The 27,251-nt window shown below is 41.3% G+C and overlaps 1 protein-coding gene across 1 annotated transcript; it reads right to left on the reverse strand.

The window, feature by feature from the left end:
* Positions 1 to 605: 605 nt before the first annotated feature.
* SLC36A3 (solute carrier family 36 member 3) lies at positions 606 to 27,232 on the reverse strand. Its single transcript, XM_081231639.1, is given in 11 exon segments — positions 606 to 2,879; positions 5,858 to 6,027; positions 9,840 to 10,006; positions 10,382 to 10,480; positions 12,953 to 13,171; positions 14,106 to 14,190; positions 17,999 to 18,054; positions 18,056 to 18,098; positions 20,887 to 20,975; positions 23,397 to 23,487; positions 27,165 to 27,232. Coding segments are annotated over 10 exon segments (1,284 nt in total). The 5' UTR covers positions 23,484 to 23,487; positions 27,165 to 27,232; the 3' UTR covers positions 606 to 2,610.
* Positions 27,233 to 27,251: the final 19 nt, after the last annotated feature.

The raw sequence follows: 27,251 nt of genomic DNA on the forward strand, positions 1-27,251 counted from the left end.
AGTCCAAGGGTCACAACATTTTCATCTCCTATATTTTCTTCTAACAGTTTTATAGCTTTAGATTTTACATTTAGGCCTAAGATACATTTTAAATTGATTTTTTTTGTATGTGATGTAAAATATGGATCCAAGTTCTTTTTTTGATGGGGGTTGGGGAGAGCATAAGGATTTCCAATTTTTGCAGCACAACTGCCTTGAAAAGGTGATTCTTTCTCCACTACCTTGCCTTTGCACCTTTGTCAAAAATAAGTTGCTCACATGTGTGTAGAGTTATTTCTGGACTCTCTATTCTGTCCATTGAATTATGTGTCAATTCTGGCACCAACACCATGCAATTCTGATTATGGTAGCTTTGTTATAGTTCTTGAAATCAGATAGTGTTAGCTCTTCAACTTTGTTCTTTTCCAAAGAATATTTTGGCAGTCTAGGTCCTTTGCAGCATTTCCATATGAATTTTACAATCAGCTGGTCAATTAAAAAAAAAAAAACCTTGCTGAATTTGATGAGGATTGACAACTATAATGTGTCTTCTGAGCCATGAACAAGGTGTATCTCTCCATTTATTTACATCTTAATTTCTTTTAGCAATATATTATAGTCTTTATTGTACATGTTTCATATCTTTCATCAGATTTATCCCAAATTATTGCATATTTTTGGTGCTATTGTTAAGTACAATTTCTGATTGTTCCCAGCTAGTACAGAGAAACACAACTGGATTTTATACATTGACCTTATATCCTGAAACTTTGTAAAATCAATTAGTAGTAGTTTTTTTGTAGGTTCCATTGGATTTTCTACATTGATGATCATATCAACTTCATATAAAGACAGTTTTACTTTCTCCTTTCCATTCTGGATGACTTTATTTCTTTTTGTTGCCTTATTTCACTGTCTAGACATCTGGTACAAGACTGAATAGAAGTGGTGAGAATGCACATCTGTATTTTGGTTTTGATCTTCAGTCTTTCCTTATCAAGTATGATGTTAGCTATAGATTTTTCACAGATGTTTTTTTACCAGTTGTAAAAGTTCCCTACTATTCCTAGTTGCCAAGAGTTTTATTCTAGGAATAGACATTAGATTTTGCCAAATGCTTTTCTGTATATATTGGGATGATCATATATTTTTCTCTTTTTAGTTTGTTAATATGGTGAATTACATTGATTATATTGATTTGCTAAAATTTTGTTTAGAATTTTCACATCTATGTCCATGAAGGATTTTGGTCTGTAGCTCTATTTTCTTGTAATGTCTTTGCCTAGTTTTGGTTCACAGAGTGTTTTAAACCAGTTTTTTTTTCCATTGATAAATCACAAATATATTTGCATATCAATAGGTGCAGTTTTGCAGTGCTTGGGGTCATCACAGAATTCTATTCTGGATGAATCATAATTTAACTTAATGTTGGATATTTGTTTCCAACATAAATAATGCATACAATTTTGCAAACATAGAAGATTCTTAGGATAAACTCCCAGAAGTGAAACTGGGTCTAAGGGCTATTCATTTTAAAACTTATGTATTATAAAAATTGTCCTTCAGAAAAGCCATAAAAATGTATTCTGCCATCTGCAGAGTATAAGATTGTTTTTCCAAACCCTTACCAAAACGAAGTATTATTTTTAAAAAGGTCAGTAGTCCTTGCACATGATGAAATCCTTTCCCTCACACAAACTGCTCATCCCCTTTAGCCTAAATCAGCTCTAAGTGGCCTTAAGATATCCGAGAAGATGGGGGTCGGGTGGGGGGAGAGAGAAAAAGAAAGAGAGAGAGAGGTGATGTCCTTCTCAGTAGGGAGGTCACCATAATGAAAGATTGCTAAGAAATGTTTTTATCCCTTAACCTGCTTCTGGTATGCTTGTGTCTCCAGGGCAACAGGGTAACTTGCTGACAGAAAACCCTTCGATTTTCACACGTGTTAAAGGATAAATTCATTTCTTTTCTTTTTTTTTTCACTTTCAGAATGTCAGAGCTGGAAGAGCCTGTAACAGCCAATTAATCCAATCCTTCAATTCACAGAATGGGAAAGTGAGATGGACAGGGAGAGAAACTTGTCCAAGATCCCACAGGATAAAAATTAAAAAAAAAAAAAAGATCCCATAGGAAATCAGTGTCAGAGCTATTGGTTAGAAAAATTACTGCTAAGTACTATTTTTGTTCTGTGACTCTTCCACTTAGAACCATACCTAAATAGAAACTCCTCTTCCCTCAACATACACTTTTCTAAACCTGATGCTTTAAGGGTAGTTACTGCAGAATAGAGAAAACAACTCCTTTTGCATTTATATTTTTGCTTGGTCTCTGTTTCCAGGGATATCATGGGCAAATGGCATCCTTTTTCCCATAAAATGAGGCTGATAATACAAATGGTTGAATGTGGTTTTGGTTCAGAGGTACAAAAGGTCTCCAGAGAAATCAAAAAAACAGAAAAGACATAGCCTGAGAGGTATCAGTACTGACTTGTGTCACCTACCTTTCTCTTGGCAAGATAAAGAAGCCACTAATTAATAGAGAGATGTTGGGGTTTGATGAATCTATATAACATCCACAATAGAAGTCAAATTGGGGATGGGAGTAAGGAAGAACTATCAGAATAAAAATAGATAATTATGTATAGACAGCTGTGGAGTTGGCTATGGAATAGTTGATGGGTTGGATCAACGCATAGAGGGCTTGGTATGTTCCAAATACACACCCCAAAAGGCCCAGGATGCTCATCATGATGTCTTTTGCAATGGTGACACAGCTCATGTCTTCAGGGTAAAAGGTGATGAGCTCCAGGAAGGGCGGGATGATGAGGGCCAGGGCACTGCTGCTCACGGAGCCCACCAGGGAGATGACCAGGTCCAGGCGGGGGATGAGGATGGCTGAGACACCTGCGGGGAAAAAAGAAGTTTAGAATTGCTGAACGTTCCTGCAGGAAGGGAGCCCAGAAACAAACCATTTCTTTGGAGACTTGTGTAATTCTACAGGTGCCTGACAGACCACTGGAGAGGTAGGAAAGGAGCCCATTGTGAACTGGAGCAGAACAGGCACTGTGGATCTGGACTCCCACCTCTGTTTTAGCTGCCAAAACATGCTCTCCTTTTCTGTTTTATCTATTGGGTTTTTCACATATAATATTTATTGAAAAGGATCCTCTACTACCTATCTATTATAACCTTGTCATCACAGAGCTGGGGAAATCTAGAGCTCTAGAGGGAATGGGTTGTGCCCAAGGTCACACAGAGCTGAGATGAGAAGCCACTGAAATGTCCAATCTAAGGCCCTTTCCACCCTACTAGGTTGCCTCTAATGTACGTGAAAGAACTTGATATACAGTAGGTGCTTGATAAATGCTTGACTCTTGCCCAGGCACTGCATCTACAGTGAATATGTACTAATCTACGCAATATAGTCGCTGTCTAGAAGCAAGGATGGATAAACAATGAGAGATGGCTCTGCTGCTCTCAGTCTCTCAACCACTGGTTTTCCTACTCTTAGAAGGAAACTGGTAATTACGGAGAATATAAAACATGCAGACAGCATTAGGCGGCTCACTCACCACCTCTTCTCTTCCATAGACACTCTTAGATTTCCACCTTTTATACATACAACGAACATATATCATGGATTTTCGAGGGGAGTCCAATTTTGATAATATTTGAATGAATAGACATAAATTATGTGACAACTTTATACAGCCATATGATTTTCCTATGAATAAATTAGGGAAAACCAGTTCTGGAAAGCACTCAGACTAGCTTTCTGGGTCTTGAAGAAAACATCACCTCTTTCTGAAATTGCTCCAGCACATCTAATCAGAGAACAAGAGAGACTCATAGACTCTCACGGTTGAGAATCCATCACCTCTCTGATGGGATGATCCTCATCCACAGCTTTCCTTTATCAGATATTTAATAAATTGCTTACTGGAGGAAGTACAGAGAAAATTCAGTGTCTGTTCTTTAGGAGAGCTCATGCAGGCAGGGCAGAGAGAAGACACGCTCAAGGAAAAGCTATAATGCAAGGTGGACTGGAGGAGTGCTCTAGAAGGGTCAGATCTGGTCATGCTAACCCATTGCTGTGGGCCCTTCCCCACTGCCTGATCTCCTTAGCACAAGGTCCCTTAGGACTTGGGTCCTGCCAAATCCTCTGGCTTCGTGTCTTATCACTCATTATGCTTTCAGTTCTCCAGAGAGGCCATATGTAAGCACTTGCCTCCAATCTGTGCAGAGCCTGCTCACTGCACGTGGTACATTCTCCACTGCTCCACCTGCCCCCTAATTATCTTTTAGATCTTAACTGAAACATCACTCCAGTGGAGAGGACTTCCTGACTTGGCCCAGCCTAAGTTATAGGACCTTCTCAGGTGCTCTTAGGGTAGCCTCTTCTTACAGTCTTAACTATCCTCTGGTACATCACTGTGTACCATCTTAACATTCATCACAATGTGCTATAATTATTTGCCTGCATATATTTCCCACTCAAACTATAAGCCTCATGAGAGCAGGAGCCATGTCTTTTTCATGATTCATTATTGTATCCCTAGCATCTAGCACAATGTCAGGCACATAGTAGGTGTTCAACAAATGATTACTGAATGAAGGATAACAGAATTGACAGATGAATAAAAGAGGAAGAAGTGGTCATTCAGCACAGAACAGAAGCAGGACATGTCATTGAAAGTCAGCTGTCTCTAGTGATGCTCTCTCCCTGATACCAAGTGGCCTGAACTACTCAGCGTTTCTCTTCAATGTACACCCTTCCTATTGGGAATGATTTCAAAACAATATATTTACAGGTTCCTGATGTCTTGGTACAGACTGGGAACTCTCTGTAACAACACCTTAAGCCAAGCAGGTATGCTGTTTCTGCTTATAGAACTCCAGTTATGTGGAATATAGCATCTGGTAGTATATTGTTCTGCTGGTCTGCTCCAAGATTTACACACTTTCTCCTGACCCTGAACTGAGATGGGATTCCCTCAACTTTAAATGCTGACTCCTGGAGACTTTAAAATGAAATTTGCTCTCTCTCTTGCACAATAATCCCACAGGTGTTTGAGAACAGATATAGAATTTCCCCAAGCCTTTGCTTCTCCAGGCAAAACCTCCATAGTTCTTTCCCTCATTCTTCATGGGACACCTGTTTTGATCTTCTTTCTCTGAATATGCTTCAGAGAAAGAGTGTCCCAGCCCTGTTCACAATGTTTCCCAAACATCTACAATGGCACCTGATGTAGAATGAATGAAGTAATGAATGGATGAATGAATGGAAGGAAGCAGGAAGGAAGAAAGGGAGGGACAGAGGAAGGGAGGAGAAAATGACTTCCAAGACTGTAACAAATTAGCCCCTTGGGGTTTTTCTCTATAGTTAAACACCACTTTAAGGAGACTTGACCTTAATTTATGATAGGAAGGAATATGGCACAATGCAAAACACAGACTTTGGTGCTACACAACCTGCATTCAAATCCCAGCTCTGTCGCTTAGCAGCTGTTTATGATGTGAGCATGTTACTTAATTTCATGGGTCATAGTTCCTTCAATTGGTAATATTACATAGTTAGGCTGTCATGAGTATTAGATAATGTCAGTGCTGTGCCTGACATATAGGAGGCATATAGGAATGAATAAATGACACTTCTTTCTCCCTCAAACCAGTCAATGTATTCTTTCCATGTGTAGACAGTAGAGATTACTATAACATTTACTATGTGACAGTTCTGTTAAGCCCATTTTTCAGTTGGAAAGTTGCGGTTCCGGGAAGTGAAATATCTTGCTTGGCTAGTGGCCAAGCCAGTGATGGGGGTAGCTGTCAATGTGGCTCCCGGCCACAGCTTTGGGCAAAGAGAGCCCTTTTATCTTACTCACAGATCAGACAGACCAAGGCCGTGCGGACAGACAGGTCTGCAAACAGCACCCAGCTCTCTGACACCTGGGAGATGACGACGGAGATGATGACCTCAGCTGGCACGTGGAACGGGAGGGCATAAGTGAAGAAGATGCCGATGGAGTACATCAGCTTGACCGACTGGTACAACCTGCAGAGAGAGGGACAGCACGTGAAATTCAATGTGGCTCCTGGGCAGGGCCGCACAGGACTCATCCACTGCTTGGAAGCTGGGACTTGTTGAGTTATAGAACTGCCTAACTTCCATTGACTCAGCCTGACCCGCCTCCAGAGCCACCTGGGAAGCTTACTAAAAGTGTACATTCTTGGAGATTCTCATTCAATAGGCCTGTGACTCAGGAATCTGTGCCTTTTTTCTTTTACTTTTTAAAAAAGGTATACCTGTATGGAGTAAAATTCACAGTACAAAGGTCATACCAGGACTCCCTCTCACCTTTGATTCCCAGTCTCCAGTTCCTCTCTCCACAGGCAACTCTTCGAACAATTTTCTTGAAGCCCTTCCAGAAATAGTGTAGATACAAACTTACACAGAATGTAGGTACACACACACGCACACACACACACACACACACACAAGCATCCTCTACACACCACTGATCTCTGTTTTTAGTCATTAAATATTTCTTAGAGATTGTTCCCTATCAGTACACACAGATACATAGATCTGGCTCTTCTATTTAATAGCTGCTTGATATTCCAATTGCATGGATACACTATAATTTTTTAACCAGTCTCCAATTAATGGATATTTAGATTATTCCTAGTCTTTTGCCAGTAAACAATGCAGTAAAGAATATGCTTGTACATATACCTATGCACATACAGTATACGACCCCAGAAGTAAAAATGTTGGGTAAAAGTATATGTGATTTAATATTTTGATAGCTCTCAGAAAAGGGTACTGTCATACACTGTTGTAAATTAGTGCAGCCCCTGTGGAAAACAGTATGGATGTTCCTCAAAAAACTAAAAACAAAACTACCATATGACCCAGCAGTTCTACTCCTGGGTATGTAACTGAAAAAAAAAAATTAAAACACTAATTCAAAAAAATACATGTACCCCCATGTTCAATGCAGTGTGTATATACATATATATATGTATGTACACACACACACACACACACACACAGATACACACAATGGAATACTACTCAGTCATAAACAAGAATGAAATTTTACCATTTGCAAAAACATGGATGGACTTGGAGGGTATTATGCCAAGTGAAATAAGTCAGACAGAGAAAGACAAATACTGTATGATGTCACTTATATGTAGAATCTAAAAAATAAAACAAACTAACGAATATAACAAAAAAGAAGCACATTCACAGATATAGAGAACCAACTAGTGATTACCAGTGGGGAGAGGGATGGGGGAGGGGCAAGATAAGGGTAGGGGATTAAGAGATACAAACTACTGTGTATAAAATAAATGAGCTACAGGATATATTGTACAACACAGAGAATATAGCCAATATTTTATAATAACTATAAATGGAATATATAATCTTTGAAAATTGTGAATCACTATGTTGTACACTTGTAACTTATATAACATTATACATCAACTATACCTCAATAAAAAGAAATAAAATAAAAAATAAAAGTTTGATAGCTCTTGACATATTGCACATTTGTTGTCCCAGCATAATGGAGTGCTTGCTTCCCTCCATCCTTGGCAAAACACGGTATGTGAACACATGCTGGTTTGTGCCGTTGTATTTTGTAAAATTGGCATTTCTATGATTATGAGGGAGACAGAGTAGCTTTTCAAATATATAAAATGTCACTTTCTGAGTTGCCTGTGAACTGTTTGCTCAGGCCCATTTCTCCTTGGGTTGTTGGTCTTTGGTTATTGGGAGGGGATATTTGTTCATTCCTTTTTTTTAATATATAACTATGTTTATTCTTTTTTAATGATATTTAATTTATTTATTTTTGGCTGCATTGGGTCTTCGTTGCTGTGCGTGGGCTTTCTCTAGTTGTGGCGAGCGAGGGCTACTCTTTGTTGCAGTGTGCGGGCTTTCATTGCTGTGGCTTCTCTTGTTGCGGAGCACGGGCTCTAGGCGCGCGGACTTCAGTAGTTGTGGCACGTGGCCTCAGTAGTTGTGGCTCACGGGCTCTAGAGCGCAGGCTCAGTAGTTGTGGCGCAGGAGCTTAGCTGCTCTGCGGTATGTAGGATCTTCCTGGGCCAGGGCTTGAACCCGTGTCCCCTGCATTCGCAGGCGGATTCTTAACCACTGCGCCACCAAGGAAGCCCTGTTCATTCCTTCTTTAAGGCTCTTCTGGAGAATCTCATCACCAGCCAGGTTCAGAGAAGCTGTGAGGTCCTCACGGCACCCGATGCCCGTTTTTTTCCAGCTGATATCCCAGAAGGAAAGCACCCGCCCTGCCCAAGGTAGCTAGTGGCAGCCCGAATTACCCAGAATAAGAACAGCATATTAGGCTGATATCTTATTCGTGTAAAATAAGTCACAACTTCAAAGAAATTCCATGTTTATTATCTCATCTCGTCATTACCACAACACAGTGAAGTGGGTGGGACTGGTCACATTTTTCTCATTTTACAGCTGTGGCCTTATGGGAAATGAATGCCCCACCATCCTACTCACTTCCAAAAGACCGAGGCTGTGGGGAGACATAGCAGTGATAATAGCTAACATGCAATGAGCACTTACTGTGTGCCAGACAATTTTCTAAGCATTTTATGTATATTAAGCCAATTCACCCTCACAGTCACTCCCTGAGATAGCATGGCAGTCATTTGCGCTGCTCGCCAAATACCTCCCAGTCTTCCAGACACATGGTAGAATTTCACTTCCCTGCCTCTTGGAGTGAGGCGTGGCCACTTGCTTTGACTGATGAAGTGTGAGCAGAAGAGACATATGTCACTTCGTAGAGAAGCTTTAGCAGCTTCATGGTAAAGGGTATGATTCAATGTGCCCTTTGCCATGGAAACCACCAATGTTTCAGGGAGTGGTTATTCCATCAGTCTGGGTCTTGGAGTGGGGATGGTGCAGAGTTGAGCCCCAGCCATCCCATAATGGACATGTAGCATGAACATACAATTAAGCATTTGTGTGTTCAGCCATTGAGATTTTGGAGTGGTTTATTTTATTACCAGAGCATAACCTATCCTGACTGATACAAATAGGCGAGAGTATTATCCTTATTTTATGGAGGATGGAAATGAGGTCTGCAAGATTAGGTTAGCTTATCCAAGGTCATGTGAGAGCCAGGATCAAATCCCATTGCTCAGGTGTAGAATCTGTGCTCTTAAACACTTGGTTCTACTGACTGCTTAGTCATTCTGCACCCAATACTGCCAGAATAATGACAATAGCTAATACTCGATGAATGCTACGTGCCAGTCCCCAAAACGCTTCCTGGATGAATGAATGAATGAATAAGTGAACCAACGACTGAATGCAAGAACTCCAGTCCAAGAACCAAGTGGGGCATAGCAATGGCAGCTTAGGCCCATTTCTGGAATTGGGGTCCTGAGTAGCAGTCCACATGCAGGCCCCTCCATCATTACTCTGGAGTTATACTTTTTGTTGTTGCTATTTCTGTTTCATAGACACTCCCAGATCATTCCTGTTTGATAGCCTGTGAACCACAGAGTCAGATTCAGTTTCAAGTTTCAAATTCTCATGAACAGTGTGAGCTGGGCAAGTTACTTACAGCCTCTCCACATATCAACTTTCTTATCCATTCAATGGAGTTGATAATAATAATGCTAACCATAGGGCTGTTGAGAGAATTAAATAAGATAATATACAATGCCTGGGTTATTAAACGTACCTGTTATTATACTACTAATACTAGCAGTTAATATTTGTTGCTAATGGTAACTCAGGGATGCCACATTCTGTTGCTACGACTCAGACCCTGTGACTCCCCTCCCCTTCCCCCCAAGCCCAGATGGGCAGGGACTTACCAGCAATTGGGCAAGTTGAGGGTGATGCTGGCCTGGGTGTTCGACCCAAACTTCATGTAGCCCAGTGTCCCCAGGCAGATGTAGAGGACGATGACAAGGGACATGCCCAAGTACAGAACAAAAGAAAACTGCTGTGGATGCTTCATCTGGTTTTTGAGAGACAGAACCTAGAGATGAAAGGAGGTTGAGAAAGAAAAGGTAGAAAGAAAGCTAGCAGGTTCCCCCACAAGCACAGACATCCTTCTCCAGGAAGCCCAGAGTCAGGAAGGGGCCACACCCCCTTTCATCTTCTCCCACATTTTCTACAGCCAGGAGTGCCCCACTCCATCTGGGCTGATGGTAAATTCTCACTCAGTTTTCAAGGCTTGGTGTGGTGTATGGGGCAAGTGGCACCCTGTAAATGGGTACTGACTTTCCCTCCCACCAGGAGAAGATCATATTCTGCATTTTTCATAAATACTACTATTTAGACACCTAGAACAATGACTGGCTTTCATAGAGAGCACTAGGGACCATTCCCTCAAACCCTACACCCATCTTACCATACCGACGCCTTCAAACGTGAAGATGGCTGTACCGAAGAACAGCAAGAAAGTCTTCCAGCTTGCCATCAAGGGTAGGTTCCTGGGATCTGGAATCTCCTGAAAGGAAGTACAAGAAGGGCATTCATTGTGCCAAGGTGGAGAAGTCATCCCAAATCTGGTAGAGAGCTGGGCTTGCCCGACATCAACAGAGACAGTGTTAGATGCACCCATGAGATATCTACAGCTGAGTCAGCCTTCTCAACTTTTAAACAAGTTACTTATTTTTATTGTGGTAAAATATACATGGCATAAAAGTTACCATTTTAAACACTTTTAAGTGTATAATTCAGTGGCATTAAGAGCCTTCACATTGTTGTACAACCATCACCACATTCCATCTCCAGAACTTTATCATCATCCCCAGCCGAAACTCTGCACCCATTAAATAATAACTCCCTATTACCCAGCCCACTGGTAACCCCTATTCGACTTTCTGTCTTTATGAATTTGACTATGCTAGGTACCTCTTACAAGTGAAATCATATAATATTTGTCTTTTTGCGGCTGGCTTATTTCACTAAGCATAATGTTCTCAAGGTTCATCATGTTGTAGCATAAATCAGAATTTCATTCCTTCTTAAGGAATACATTGTATATATTTACATTTTGATTTACCACATCTTTACATGTGGTGAAAATGGAACCCAGGGAGACGAAGGGAACTGTCCAAGGCCACTCTGCAAGTGAGTGGCACAGCCCAGATAAGAATTCAGGTCTTCTGTTTTCCACTTCTCTAATACCTCTTTCCCATCACTTCTCTCAGAGCCGTGGTCTTCTGGCTGGCACAGTAGCTATCACAGATCTAGACGGAATGATTATTTTAATAGACTCCTGTGGGAAGAATAATGTCTACATCCTAATCCCTGGAACCCTGAATATGTTACATTACATGGCAAAGGAGAATTAAGTTTTCAGACTGAATTAAGGTGGCTAATCAAGCTAATTTTATTTATTTATTTCACAGTATTATATATTATATTTGAGAAGAAATTATTCCTAAGAGATTCATGTCATCCTTGAGATAAATGGGAATTTCCAAATATTTCAAGTCCAAGTTTGGGAATACAATTGGGAGAGTACGAAAATGACAAAGGGAAAAACTCTTGGATATCAGAGTTATCACAAAACTTAAAGGTGAGTTACGTGAACTGTATAGAGTCAAAATCAAAGTAGAAATTCCAAGAAAAATAGAAGAGGCATGTTCTACTTCCACAATGTGATCAAAGACTGGCAACACTGGGCTCAGGCTTTGAGCTCTGCTATCACAGGCACTTCTCAAGCCCTTAGGACAATAGGACCTTTTATAGTTTCCTTTCCAAAGAGCAATTTCAGGCCCCTCTTTAAGTCTTTATTTCTCAGACTAGATGGAGGGATTCAGCATGGGTGTGATCACAGCATACATCACTGAGGCTACTGCACTTGAATGTGAGCTGTGAGCAGCAGCAGAGCTACTGTACACTCCTATGCCTGTGCAATAAAATAAGGAGACAACTGAGAGGTGAGATGCAAAGGTGCATAATGCTTTATACTTCCCCTGACGCTAATTTTAAAATAACGAGGTTATCCTGGACTACCTGGGTAGATTCAACATAATCACAAGGGACTTAAAAAGTGGAAGAGAGAATGAGAAGAGAGAACCAGAGAGATGGCAGCATGAGAAAGACTTGGCCTGACATTGCTGGTTTTGAAGAGGGAAGTGGGCCATGAGCCAAGGCATGAAGCTTCTAGAAGCCAGAAAAAGCAAAGAAACAGATTCTCCCCACAAGCCTCCAGAAAGAAATGCAATCCTGCCCAGTGAGACCTCCAGAACTCTGAGATAATTTTGTGTTGTTTTAAGTCACCAGATTTATGGTAATTTGTCGTAGCAGCAGCAAGAAACTAATACAACCCCAGAGACTTTCAAAGAAATGAAACTATAATGGTGAAATTTCAGGGCCTGTAATGATAGCAAAGCATGGGCTTGGGAGGCAAAATGACTGTAATTAGTGGAAAGATTACTTTCTGTTTATCAGTTTTCTTGTCTGTGGACTGAGGATAAAGTAGTATTACTTCCAAAATAGCATCATTGTGAAGATTTAATGAGTTAATCTATGTAAAGAACTTGGCACAAAGTAAATCGAATTCCTTTATCATCCATGTATCCCTTGTCAACCTATCACTGCTACAATTTTGGTTGGTTATTTGATTGAGATTTATTACCCCAAGTGATTGTAACCTCCATGAAAGCAGACACCCCATCAATTTTACTTACTACTGAATCCCCACCCCTTGCACAATGCCTGGGTCATAGAAGCTATCAATGACTATTTGTTGAATGACCCATTGTCCAGTGTGACGATAATGATGATGATGGTGACTAGCTTTTATAGCTTGTCGGGCAGGTGTTCACGGACATCACTTTGGCAGGGGCTGCTCAGAGCAGGAAGTCACCTTCCTCACTCTCATCTGCCCATGACACCAGTGACCCTCCCCAAGGGTCTCAGAAGCCCTGGACATTGACCCCCTTCTGTGATGGTTTTGGGCACAGACCTGCACGATATACTCAAAGATCAGAGCCATGCTCCCCAGGGTGGTGATACTGGCCAGTGTTGAGAAGACGGACAGCACCCTGAGGTTCTGGATAAACACCAGCAGGATCAGAAAGGGCAGGATTGTCAGCATGTAGAAACGAATGTCCAGGGTGGAGGTCAGCACCAGGATCTTCCTGGGTTGGCAGGTGTTGGAGGTCACGTAGGCTTCTTCCACCATCTGATGTGGAGCACAAGGAAGGGCAGTGTAGTTAGAGGTGACACATTAACACAGGATGCCATTAAGTTTCAATTTCAGATAATTAACACATAACATTTTAGTAAAAGTATGTCCCAAATATTACATAAGGACATACCTGTAGTAAAAAAAAAATTATGCTGCTTATCTGAAATTCCAATTTAACTGGGTGTCATATATTTTTATTTGCCAAATCTGGTAACCCTAAACCATAGTACCCATGACTGTGACAACCAGAAACCCTTAGAATCATCAAATCTCAAGCCTGAAGGGTCCTTTTGTCATCTAGCCAAAGCTCTTCTTCCGTATCAAATGGTTTTCTTTCAATCATCCAGAGAATAGGAATTGATTACACAGGAATATCTTCTTGAACTTTAGATAGCCCTAAAAGTTAGAAAGTTCTGAATATTGAGCAAAATCTGTCTGTTTGAATATTCCATCTATAATGCCTGTCATAGTTCTGGCTGTCTGAGTGCACGAAAACAAGTATGCTTTGTTTATTCCATGAAACCAAGAAAGAATGTTATGGTTGATTTATAATGCCTGTTAGGAATGCAGTGAGGGCAATGTTGCAACTTGTTTGCCTTAATTTAAGTCTTCTACATGACAACCTTGAGCTGCCTAAAGAAAAGCTCACCAACACTTTTCAGGCTAAAAATTCTCAATTATTTCTGATTGGACAGGATTGCAAGCCTCTCTTTCCATCCTGGTTACACCCCTCAGATGTTGCTTCGGCTTCCCTGTGATCCATTTAAAGAGTGATTCCCAGGACTGAAAGAACTCCCAAGTGTAGTCTGACTAGGGAGTAGAAATGAAGCCCTCTCTTCCCATGATCCAAAAACTATAATTTTGCTAATGCAACCCTAGCAGCAGGAGGTCTGCTTTCCCCCACTCTGCCCCAAAGGGGCCTCTTTACCTGTTGTAAATTGTCTGCCATAAACATAAAATAAACACTGCAGAAGCCCAACTGGGTGATCATTAATAAAAAGCTGACAGTGTACCTGAGAAGGAAAACAAGAGGCAGACAGAGGGAGAAACAAATTATTTTTAAATGCATTTTTTGAGACAATTATTTCTTTTATTATTTCTAGTATTTCCTCATTTCTTAATTTTGAAAAATTTGAAGTCCACAGTAAAAGTTGAAAGACTAGTGTAATTAACATCCATATACAGTTTAACTAGATACACTGATTGCTAAAGTTTAGCCCTAACTGCATTAAATATGTATGGATGAATGTGTTTATCCATACACACACACACACACACACACATATGCATTTTTTCAGAACTACTTGAAAATTGCAGATATTATAACACGTCAACCCTAAAGACCATAACATAGTCCTCCCTTAGGACTATGATGTCCAGAAAATCAACTTCAGTATACTCAGATATATAGTCTATATTTTAAATAACCCAATTCTCTCCAAAGTATCTTTTATAGCTGTTTAAAAAATTTTTTTGATTCAGGATCTAATCATGCTTCATATGTGGCATTCGGCTATGTTTGTTTAGCATTTTTTTTCAGGTAGAGCTGCCCTGTACATATCCACCTTTTTTGTTTCCCGTGACATTGGCTTTTTGGGAAGAGTCATCTGTCTTGTAGAATGTCCCACATCGTGGACTTACTTGACTGTTTCCTCGTGATTCAGAGAAGCAAGCACACACGTACGTGATACTCTATACTTGTGTTTCATCACATTGGGAGGCACAGGATGTCCACTGTGATGGCGAATGCTCGGCCTCTCTATTGAAAGTGTACATTTCCTACTTTGCAACCTGGAGGTAAAAACTTTGAGATGCCACAAATAGCCTATCCTCCTCAACCCAAGGGTTTTAACATTCATTGATGATCCTTGCTGAATCAGTTATTTCACTGGTGGTTGCAAGGTGGTGATTTTCTAGTTCTGTCATTTTATCTAAGTTTATTAGCTAATGTCTAAGAAAGATATATTCTCCTTTCCTCTTTTGTTATCACAGTAAATTCACATTAATTATTCTCTATTTAATATATTAAACTCTGTTATTGTCATTATTCTTTTGGATTCTTAAATTGTCCCATATTTGGAGATGCATTTATTTACTTTAATAAATTTATTTATTTTACTTATTTATTTTTCGCTGCGTTGGGTCTTCCTTGCTGTGAGCAGGCTTTCTCTAGTTGCGGTGCACAGGCTTCTCATTGCGGTGGCTTCTCTTGTTGTGGAGCATGGGCTCTAGGCACATGGGCTCAGTAGTTGTGGTGCATGGGCTTAGTTGCTCCGTGGCATGTGGGATCCTTCCAGACCAGGGCTCGAACCCATGTCCCCTGCATTGGCAGGCAGATTCTTAACCACTGCACCACCAGGGAAGCCCTGCATTTATTTTTTAAGAGAACAAAAATATGTTCCTCTACTTAGGTTCTAAGCTTTAGATCCATGTTTTTCAAGACTGGGTTGTAGTAACCATTGCATCAGAATCATCTGAGGCTTATGGTAAGAATACAGAGTCCTGGCTCTCATAACAGCCTACTGAGTCAGAAGCTTGGCAGTGTCATATGAGACTTCAGAATAGAGATGTTTTTTCTCTTTACTGTTGAGATTTTCAAACATACATGAAAACAATGATAATAATTCAATGACTCCTCGTGTGCTCATCCCAGGTTCAACAATTAACTTTTTGCCAATCCTCTTCCATCTATTCCTTCACCCCCACTGAACACAAGCTTATTTTGTTGGTGTATCTGAAGCGAACTGGAGATGTCAAGTCATTCCACCTGTAAATAATTCAGTATGCAGCTTTAATGGACAAGAATTTAAATAAAATATAACCATCATGTCCTTAATCGCCCCTTACAAAACTAACACTAATTTCTTATATCACTTAATAGTCCATCCATAGTCAGATTTTTCCAATTTTTTCAAAAATGTCTATTTCACAGTTGGTTTCTAAACAAGTCTATTCATTGCATTTTGTAATTAAGTCTCAAGTTTTTTTGTTTTTTTGTTTGTTTTTTTTTTTGCGGTACATGGGCCTCTCACTGCTGTGGCCTCTCCCATTGCGGAGCACAGGCTCCGGACGTGCACGCTCAGCAGCCATGGATCACAGGACCAGCCACTCCATGGCATGTGGGATCTTCCCGGACCGGGGCACGAACCCATGTCCCCTGCATTGGCAGGCGGACTCTCAACCACTGCACCACCAGGGAAGCTCCAAGTCTCAAGTTTTTTAATCTGCTATATTCCCCTTGCCTTATTTATTTTTTCCCTTGCAACTTTAATTTTTTTGGTTGGTGGTGAAGATACCAGAAAATTGCCCTGTAGTACGTTTCACTTTCTAGATTCAGATGATGAATTCATAATGTCATTTATCTTGTTCTTCTATCCCCTGTGTTTCCTGTAAACTGATATTAGATCTAGTGGTTTGATAAGACTGAGGTTCTTCATTTATCTTTCTGGCAAGGGTACTTCAGAGGTAGTTCTCTGTACTCCCTACTGTATCCTATTATAAGACACACCATGTCCAGTTGTCCCATGTCTAGACATGAGTCGATGACTACATGGGGTCAGGTGATGCCAGTCTATTCTTCCTTTATAGTTTTCCAATGACCTTTCACAATGAGCATCAATTGATGACTGTTGCTTATGTGGAATAGGTAATTTTTAATCAAACTCCCCAGGTATTTCTTAGCATACTAAAAATTACAAATCATTTGTTTAAATAAAATAGTTTCCCAATTCTTTCTCAGCTGCTGGGCCTCCAGAGAAATGGCACAGTATAGTGGATGAGAGCTGAATGTTCTGGATTTCAGTTGTTGCTCTGATCCCTGGGTAACCTGAGCAGCCTTATTGTTCTATATGGTCTTCATTTTCCTCCACTTGAATAGGCATGGATATAGTGATCTCCAAGGAGCCTTCCTGCCTGAAAGTTTTATTCAGGATGTCATCAGAAGCTGATAAATCTTCGTGAGAAAGGATGGACAATTGCGAGATCTCCATTATTACTGCCCCGTGCCTTTCCTGTCTGAAAATCAGTGTGACTCCTGATTGGGAGATCAGTGACCTACTGACATTCCCAAGAGAGGAGCTGCAGGAAGAATCTTGGCAGGTGAGGGACTAACTCCTGAGGGGCTCTGCTGGGAAACGCTACCATGTTAGGTGCTTGGTCAAAACTCTGCTTCACCAGTATCTATACCTGTGATCTTGGACACATTATTCTGTCTCTGTGAGCCTGTATCACCATATTTCCTCCCAATAAAGATACACCTGCCTACCTCACAAGGTCATTGAGATGATCAGAGGAGATCAGACAGAGAAGAGCATTCTGTACACCATAAACTTTTTATCCAGTGAGGGTTACAACCTAAATGTTCACCATTAGGGGAAGGATTAAATAAAACCACAGGATCCATCTATACTGGGGAACATCGTGAGCCTTACAAAATAATGAGGTCAATCTCTATGTCCCAATGTGGAAAGAAATTAATCATATTATTAGATGAAAGAGCAAATTTGCAAAAAATATTCCAATTAATATACAAGAAAATAAAAAACAAAAAATATATATAATATGCAAGAAAATACAAAACAAAATATATATTTCCATTTGTACACATATATACAGAGAAAAAGTACATGCAGAGAAAAAGTCTAGAGGAATGTTTACTAACTAGATATCAGTGATTACTTCTTGGGTGAAGAGTGGGATGGGGGATGGAGCTATCAGAGGAGATTCTCTATATTGTTCAATAGTTTTAAACAAGAACATATTCATTTAAAACTTGTGTTACTAGAAATAAAGAAAGAACAGGCAGTGTTCTATGACTATTACCTTCCCCACACTGAGTGGGTCCTCAGCCAGGCGTTTGGGCAGGTTTCAAGGCTGTATGTACATCATGGCCTCTCCATAGTTCACAAAAGTTTTTTGCAGTCTAGGGAAAGGACAAGCAATGAATAACTTAAAACATTTTTTTTTAAGTACAATGTACTTCTGAAGTGAGTAATTATTATATATTCATGTATTAATATGGGACATTCTGGTAATTTTCTAGCAACAGTATTATTGAGATATTTTATAATGGTATACTTTTAAAAGTTTCAGAATTCTGCCTCTTTTTTGTAGTTGTCTTTTTTAACACTAATATTTAAGTGGATATTATTATTATTATTTAGGTAGACAGTAGCTGTGAATTGATTAGGTCTGCAAACAAGGGCAGAGAGGATACGAAAGTTGTGAGGTGTGCACACCGGGTTAGAGGGAGGAGAAGGGAGGGGGATGGGGTATGAGTATGGCCAAGACAGTGGTTCTGTCTTTTCTGGACTTACATTCCCTTCTTCCCACTGTTGAGGGTGTTGGAACATTTGGGATGCTTGCCCCGGACCAGACACCATGCAAAGGTAATCTTTAGCCTCCTGCCCAGCACCCCTGTAGGATGTGACACCCCAGTTCTAGCCTATCCCTCTTCCCTCATCCCTCCTTCCCTAGGCGGCCCTTCCTAAGGGACAGGAAGGCCCTGCTGAGGACTGTCAACAGAGCAAGTGGGAGCAAGTTGCCCAGGTCCCTGGAGTTAATTGCATGACTCAGGGGAGTAGCTTGGAGAGGGAAAGGGCCCCAGACTTGTCAGGGACTAGGGTTTAAGTCCCAACACACCCCCTTAGATGGCTGGGAGACCTTGAGCAAGTCTCTTGATACTTCCAGGCTTCAGTGTTTTTACATGCAGTCTGGGTTTTGGGGAGGAGCCAGTAAGAGATGAATATGGTGATGCACTGAGAACACGGCATGATGCTTCTGTTTTTATTATTACTCAATGTGCTTGGCATATGAAATATAGACGAGGTCACATTGCATAAGACTGGCAAATACATTACTCTGAGGATTGCAAATTCAAAAGCAACGGGGATCAGAAAGGTATCAGTAATGTGGTGAGAAGGGCTGGCTATGAGACAGAATAGGGGATAGTGGAGACAGTGTCCTAGGCTCTGGTACAGGTCTTGCTCCAAAAGGGGTTGATCAGGATGTGGCTCCAGCTGAATGATGAAGGAATGAAGCCGCAAAGGTGGCAGAGTGTCTGACTGGCAAGAAGGTACAGATTTTTTTTATGTGAAATCTTCAGGTTTTTAAATGCTGGTGAAAAACAAAAAACCAAGGGACTTCCCTGGTGGCACAGTGGTTAGGACTCTGCGCTCCCAATGCAGGGGGCCTGGGTTCGATCCCTCATCGGGAAACTGGGTTCCACATGCATGCTGTAACTGGGAGTTCACGTGCCACAACTAAGGAGCCCATGAGACGCAACTGAGGAGCCCGCCTGCTGCAACTAAGACCCAGCACAGCCAAATAAATAAATAAATAATTTAAAAAACCCAGTAGAAGTCCTCCCAAATATATCTGAAAACCATTGTCAACTCTTAGGCCATGAGTCTATAACCTCTGTATTAGAGAAAAAAAAAAAGGAAAAACAAATAATCAAAAGCAAACATCAGGGAAAGGTTGTCATAAATGACAGAGATGTTGGAAACCTGCACGGTGATAAAATGGCCCTGGCAGGCTTGAGGGAAGAAAAAGATTTGCAGATAGGTTAAGGGGTAGAGTCAGACAGGTCTTAGAATACTGGCTCTGCCATTTCCTAGCTGTGTGACCTTCAGCAAGGCATTTAACTCACCTAAGCTTCAGTTTAATCATCTATAAAATGGGAAAAATAGTGCCTACCATAAAATTTTACTGTAAGGAGTAAATAAAAGAAGACTTGCAAAGCTCTTGCCATGTACCCGGCACAGTGTAACTGTGCAATAAATTAAATTGCTGAATGAGTAAATGCTCTTAACAGTGTTTCGTGGGCTGGAAAGTGCCACACAAGTTAGGTGTGATTAATATATACCCCAGATGCACCTATTTGGGTTATGATAACTTGAGTTTATGAGGAGCTTCATTTAATATCCCTACTTTGACTCATGAGGACCTCCTCCACATCTGTGAGGACATATTTAGATTTGCCTGCGTTGGGAGAAGCTGAGCCCTGTGGACAGGAAGCCATAAGGCTATTGGCTGTAAAGAATTGCTAATCACCATGAATTGCTAGTTTATGAATATGAAATTCTCAGCATTGCTTATTTTCACTGCATTTGTCTTTTCCTTCTGGAATTTTGCTTTGCCTTACAGTTTTAAATATATAAACATTGAGTGTTGTATGTATACTTTATTAGGGATTGAGGTGAACTATCCCTGTATTAGGGATATCTCTAATATCCCTGTGAGCTATTCATCTCATTGCTATGTTTTTTTTACTGTTACTAACTTGTCCCAAGAAGGGTTTACCTGGAAAAAATTCCCCTTGGAAGGTGTATGTATTGGAGTTGGGGGGAGATGGGGGTGGGGAGATTAAGAGGAAAAGAAAGACATCTTAAGTATCTCGCATATTCATGGATATGTATGAGCACATTTGCATCCTTTATCCCTTTTGATTTCTCTAGATAGGGATATTTGGGCTCAGAGAGTGCAGGAGCTTGGCAAAGTTGTCCAGCTAGTTAGCAGCAGAGTTGGGTCCAGACCTAGGAGTTCCCAGTTGGGATTTTAATCACTCCCTCCACTGCCTCTGCAGTATCTAGAGGAGCAGGGGTGGTGGCCTGGAGAGGGGGCCAGCTAATTGGGTCAGCCATCCAGGGAAACTTAGCACACCCTAAGATGGAACCTGGCACCAAGTGACAGAGAAGCAGGACTCTCACCTCTGACTTAGGTGATGAGCACAGTTCAACAGGATGACCATGCAGTGCACGGTGAGGATCCCGATGGCAAGCAGGCTGAAAGGACCGACCTGGAGGGGAAAGGAGATGTGGGCACAGGGAGCCACAGGTGGATTGCTCCCATACCTGGCCCTCTCCCTGCCTGGGTGCTAGGGTCCCTCTCATAATAGAGATTTGGGGATGAGAGCCTCTGCCTGAATGTCCTTGTGCCCCCAGATGCTCTGGCCTGAATGCCCTTCTTGGCATCACTGCAAAGTGGCTGCCCAACCTGTGCTACAATACTTCTAGTAACAGAGAGCTCACTACCTCCCAGGTAGCCCATGCCTTTCCTCATTGGCCTTTAGTTCCGCTTCTAGATCTCTCATTCCTTCTCACATCCCAGCCCTTACCTCCTCCAAGATGCTTGAAGACCAAGGTTCCTCTTAGGGATTGGCTTTCTTCCTTTAGTACAAAGTTATCAAAAGGGGCACTACTGATATTTTGGGCCAGCTAATTTTTTTTTGTTGCAGGGGGCTGTCCTATACATTGTGGGATATTTAGCAGCATCACTGGCTTCCACCCACTGCATTTCAGAAGCACTCCCTCCCCCTCCTCTCCAAGTTGTGGCAACCAAGAATGTCTCCAGACACTGTAAATGTCTTTGGGTGAGGGGGGTGCAAAATTACCCTCAGTTGAGAATCACTGCTCTCATATGCGTACTTTCAATGTCCCTTTTATTTTTTTAACTAAAAATTGTATGTATTTAAGGTGAACAACATGATTTGATATACATACACAGAGAAATGATGACTAGAGTCAAGATAATGAACACGTCTCCTCCTCACATAGTCTCCATTTTTTTATGTGTGATGATATTAAAAAGCAGGGCTCATTATTAATCATTATCTCCCAGATGTGATCACAACGGCACAGAGCGAAGAGGGACTCTCTCACCCTCTTTGTGCTGGACACCTGTGCCTTTATAGATGTGACCTGTGCTAACATCACAAAGAAATTTGAGATGAAAAGCACCACTAGATTGCACCAGGATGTAGCCTCCGTATAGCAGAGACTCTTTTGTCTTGTTTAAATCTATATTCCCAGGGCTTAAGAATAGTAGGTGCTCAATACATATTTCTCAAATGAATCATGATTACAGGTTCTGATGGGAGATGGAGGGTAAAGAAATCACCCAATAACTCTTAGGAACCAAAAATCAAAGGATAAAAGAGTTATCTTAAAAAGCAAAGACCACACTGGCAAAGAGAGTTTGGTTGAGGGCCATGTGGTAATAATGCTCTTCAGAAGTTCTAGAACCCTGAGAATTCTAAAGGGGTCTCAATGTGACTTTTTTAGACATGAGGGCCACTTTGCAGGCCTGGAGAGAAGGAGAAATTCGTTTCAACTAAATGGAAATAATCTATCTATTCAATTCCATGGACACAAATTGGGACTTCCAGTGTGCCAGTCTCTATAGCAGGTATTGTGGGGAGGTGTAAAGATGAATTAGAGAGTACCTGCCCTCAGAGCTTTCAGTGAGTAAGATAGGTATTTTTTAAAATAAGCACGTTTCATCTTTGTAAGTGCTGGAAGGATTCCAGGTTAGGTAGATAAAAGTTCTAGAAAAACACAAGGTGAAGGAATTTTAATAGGAAACAGTCAAATTTTACAGAGGAGGTGGAGTTCAAAAGACAGAAATAAGGGAGAAGGTAACAGCATAAGCAAGAAGACAGAGGTGGGAGGGCACAGGAAGTGTCAGGGGATTGGTAGAGAATTTGTTAACCTCATCTTCCAAGCCACTTTCTCACAATCAATCACAAACAGTAGTCACAAACTCAAATGCCTGGAGGGGCCAGGCTGCTGATATAAATGAATGAAATAACAAGGATATAATCCTAGGGAGTTGGGAGAACTGTGGCAAAGTAGATTCTGCATCAGTATGCGAGTATGGTGAGTCTTTAAGAACAATGATGGGGAGGGGGAACTGGATGGAGGTGGTCAAAAGGTACAAACTTCCAGTTATGAGATAAAAGGTACTGGGGGTATATTGTACAACACAATGACTGTAGTTAACACTGCTATATGGTATATTTGAGAGTTGCAAAGAGAGTAGATCCTAAAAGTTTTCATCACAAGGAAAAAACATCTATTTTTGTAACTATATGGGGAGATGGATGTTAACTAAATTTATTGTGGCAATCATTTTGTAGTATATGTATGTCAAGTCATTATGCGGTACACCTTAAATTTATACAAAGCTGTATGTCAATTATATCTCAATAAAACTGGAAAAAAAAAAAAAAAGAATGGCTTGTCTCCTCCAAGCATGCTCCATTTAGCTCTGGGTTGGCTCCAGTGGATTGATGCCAATAGGCTCATTTCCTATTCCAAAGGGTGCCCCCCTAAGCAATAGGCTTATTGCCCATTGATAAACAGTACTAAGGACTTAGGGACCCGCCAACCCTTTCTCCCAAATGGGTAGACCTGGTCCCCATTGCACAGGTCCATCTTACCAATAAGCCGGCATTTTTCATGGCCAGAGGAAGTCCCAGGAGCCCTGTGCCAATGTTGCATTTCAATAAGTGAATCAAGGTTTGCATAATCCTGTAGGGGGAGCATAAGGCAACAAAAGGGTATGTTAGAGGAGGGAAAGGAGACCCAACGCTCAGGTTTCTTTCAGCCTCTCCAGGCACCCTGTGGTGGGAAGACAAAACCAGATGAAGGGGACTCTGGTTTAACTCTCAGTTCCCAGGATCTGTTCTGGAACCTCTGATCAAGGGCTGGTGCTAGTTCAGGTGACTCAACAAATATTTAACACACACTAGGCTCTAAAGAAAAAGTTAATAACCATTGCTACTATTCTGGATAACCCCCTAGTACCAGTTTATTCATTAATGCATTCAACAATTTCTTTCATGATACATTCACTCAAAATTTATTGAGACCTACTAGAAGTTTGGCATTTAGATAGACAATGGAAAAAAATAATAAGAATTTTCTCAATTTACAGGTAATTATCACTGCCCAGTCATTTATTAATTCATTCACTAGAAAAAAAAAGTCTGCCACCACATATGGAGTATTTATTGGTTCTAGTTCACTCTTTCATCCATTTACTCAACAATATTCACTGCAAACTTATTCCATGCTATGCATTGGATACAATTTAATAACAGTTGCTAAACGTGCATATAGAACACTTACTATGTGCCTGGCAGGGTGCTAGCTACCAGGGTTCTAAATGTTCTCCACACCAGTGCTGGCAGCACCTGCTCAGGCACCACCAGTCCACTGGGGAGGGGGAATGTGGAACAGGATCATGAGAAGAGAATCAAAAAGGAATTGAAATGAAAAGTTGACTGCAAAGGACTGAACTGCGGTACGACCACTGGATTCTGAGTTCTAGCTCTGCCATTAACCGACTGTTTTTGGTCACTATTTTGGGAAGGCCCTTGGCTGCTTACATCTTCTGTTTATTCATCTTGACCTGCCTACCTCCCAAGGATATAATAAGAATTAGAAGAGGTAATGACATAATGAATCTTGGAATTGTGAAGTGCTTCACAGATGTGAGGCATCATCACCATCAACATTATTATCATCATCATCATCCTCCTCATTACCACCACCACCTTTGGTTTGGCCTTACAGTGCTCACCTGTTTGAAACGGCTTCCTAAAGAGGAGGCAGAGCTGGGGTGATAGAAAAAAGGCAAGCAAGGGCTGGTTTAAGCAGGTAGTGGGGCCCCCTCCTCCTGTATCAAAAGGTACCTGGAGGAGGTCATTGGAGGCACCTCCTTGTGCAGCCTTTGGACTGTCTGGAGGCGGCCCGGAGGGTGGAAATACACTGACCAAGGTCACATGGCGAGTTGGTGCTCACGTCTCCTGGTCTTGTCCTGTTGGTTAGGGTGTCAGGGCTGGGTCAGGTTTTGGCATTTCAGTATTGCCCAGGGAGAGGGCTGGGGCTGAGAGAAGAGAGTGACTTCCTGCATCTCTGTGAGTTCAGACTTTTCACCTAAGCAATGGGGGGAGGTGGGGGGGTGGTACAAGCTGTCCCTTCACTTCCAACAGTAATTGATATTTCTTGGTAACTGCAATTATTGAAAAATGTCAAAGCCAAAAAAAAAAACCCAAAAAACAAAAAACCCACCCTATTTAAAAAAATCTTTTGTCAATTATTTGATAGTAATTTCTCCAAAAGATGTGCCCCCTTCCTGTTCTCCATCCCTCCATCTCTCATTTCTTTCCTACAGCAGCATCTTGCCCAACCTGATCAAATCTCTTGGGAAGGGTGAGATAAGGGTTTGGAGAAAACATTGCACCTTAGTTAACAGCATCATAGATCAGGGCTGTGAGGAGTAAAACACATGTTGGGAGCTCCCAGGGACTTAAAAAAAAGTTTCTATTTTTTTTCCTTGAAAAATGATACATTGTCATTATAAAAGGAAATACTCAAATTCCACCAATTGGAAAAAACTACTTTTAACACTTTAACATTCCTCTAGGCATCCTTGTCTTTAAATGCACACAAATTTTACACAAGGAGAACAATTATAATACTGTATTTTAATTTTCTTTATGACTAGTATGTCCTACATATTTTCCCACAACCATAGATTTCCTTCATCACTTCTAATGGCTGTATTGTATCCCACTATGTGTATCATACTTTAAATAATCTCTCATTGTTTCTCAATTGTCAGTATTACAACCAGATCTGAGGTTAAGATCTGGCTTCAATAAAATTATCATGCATACCTGCACTATTATCTCCTTAGGAAAAATTCCTGGAAGTGGTATTATTGATCAAAGGATTTATTTATTTATATTTACTTATGCTTAAAAAGCCCTAAGTAGAGGAATTCCCTGGTGGTGCAGTGGTTAAGAATCCACCTGCCAATGCAGGGGACACAGGTTTGATCCCTGGTCCGGGAAGATTCCACATGCCACAGAGCAACTAAGCCCGTGCGCCACCATTACTGAGCCCGCGTGCCACAACTACTGAAGCCCATGCGCCTAGAGCCCGTGCTCCGCAACAAGAGAAGCCACTGCAATGAGAAGCACGCGCACCGCAACGAAGAGTAGCCCCGGCTTGCTGCAACTAGAGAAAGCCCGTGTGCAGAAATGAGACCCAACGCAGCCAAAAAACAAAACAAACAAACAAAAGCCCAAAGTAACACCGTATGAAATTCAAAAGGTAAAACAAACTAAAAAAGAACCCCAAAAAACCTTATGTAGTTAACATAAATGTCTTCTATCTCTGCCTCAGTCTCCCAATTCTCTTAGCCAGAAGCAGCCACTACGGCCAGTTGTGTGTGTGTGTGTGTGCGTGTACTTTAAAAGAAAGCATAGGCCAAGTAAGTATTTGTATGTTTTATATAAATGTGTTAGGATTCGACATATATTACAACATTGCCATCTAGAAAGGTACCAGTTTAATTCTTCCCAAAAGGACATGAGAGAGGGCGTTTCCTGACATCCTTTCAACACTGGGTATTGTCATTTACAATCTCTCTATACCATGGATATTATGTGATTTGATTACTAAATAATAGTCTGATTGGCAATAAAGCCCTGAGGAAAAGAGCCACGTGTCTGAGTTTATGGGAGTAAAAGTAGGGACATGGGGTTAGGAGGTGAACTTCTATTTCCTGGATGGGTTTGTATGAGGAAGTGAGAGGGAGGCTGGTGGGCGGGGAGAGATGGAGAGAGGGAGAGGGAGAGAGAGTATGAATGATAGCAGAAGTCGACAGAGAGGAAAGCAGCTTGAAACTGCTGAAGAAAGAACAGCCAGCCTGAGATAGAAAATTGTTCTGGGAATTGAGAAGCTCACTTTAGGGACTTCCCTGGTGGCCCAGTGGGTAAGACGTCACGCTCCCAATGCAGGGGGCCCGGGTTTCATCCCTGGTCAGGGAACTAGATCCCGCATGTTGCAACTAAGAGTTTACATGCCACAACTAAGAAGTCCGCATGCCACAACTAAGATCCCGGAGTGCCGCAACTAAGACCTGGCACAGGTTAAATAAATAAATTACTTAATTAAAAAAAAAGCTCATGTTGGGGATGACTATCTGCGATTTTGCAAAACCTGTGAAACAGGTGTAATACCCAGAGCCACATGGGTCAAACTTCTTAGATTCTGAAGGTTTCGTCTTTAATCCACATGTCTCCTGTTCAATGGGAATAAATATGTTAAGAAGAGAGAAGTAGGAAGTTGTGGCCCAGCTCTGTGAAGGCAGCAGTGCCTGACCTCAGATAGAGGAGGGCCGTGCAGCCACTTACGATAATCCATTGGCTTCCTCTTCAGGATGGACACTCTCTGAAGTGATGCTACTTCTACTCTCTGAGAGTGACTTGGACCCATCATCC

This window comes from Mesoplodon bidens (genome assembly GCF_964165515.1).
Source record: "Mesoplodon bidens genome assembly, chromosome: 4".
In the NCBI taxonomy this organism is placed as follows: Eukaryota; Metazoa; Chordata; class Mammalia; order Artiodactyla; family Ziphiidae; genus Mesoplodon; species Mesoplodon bidens.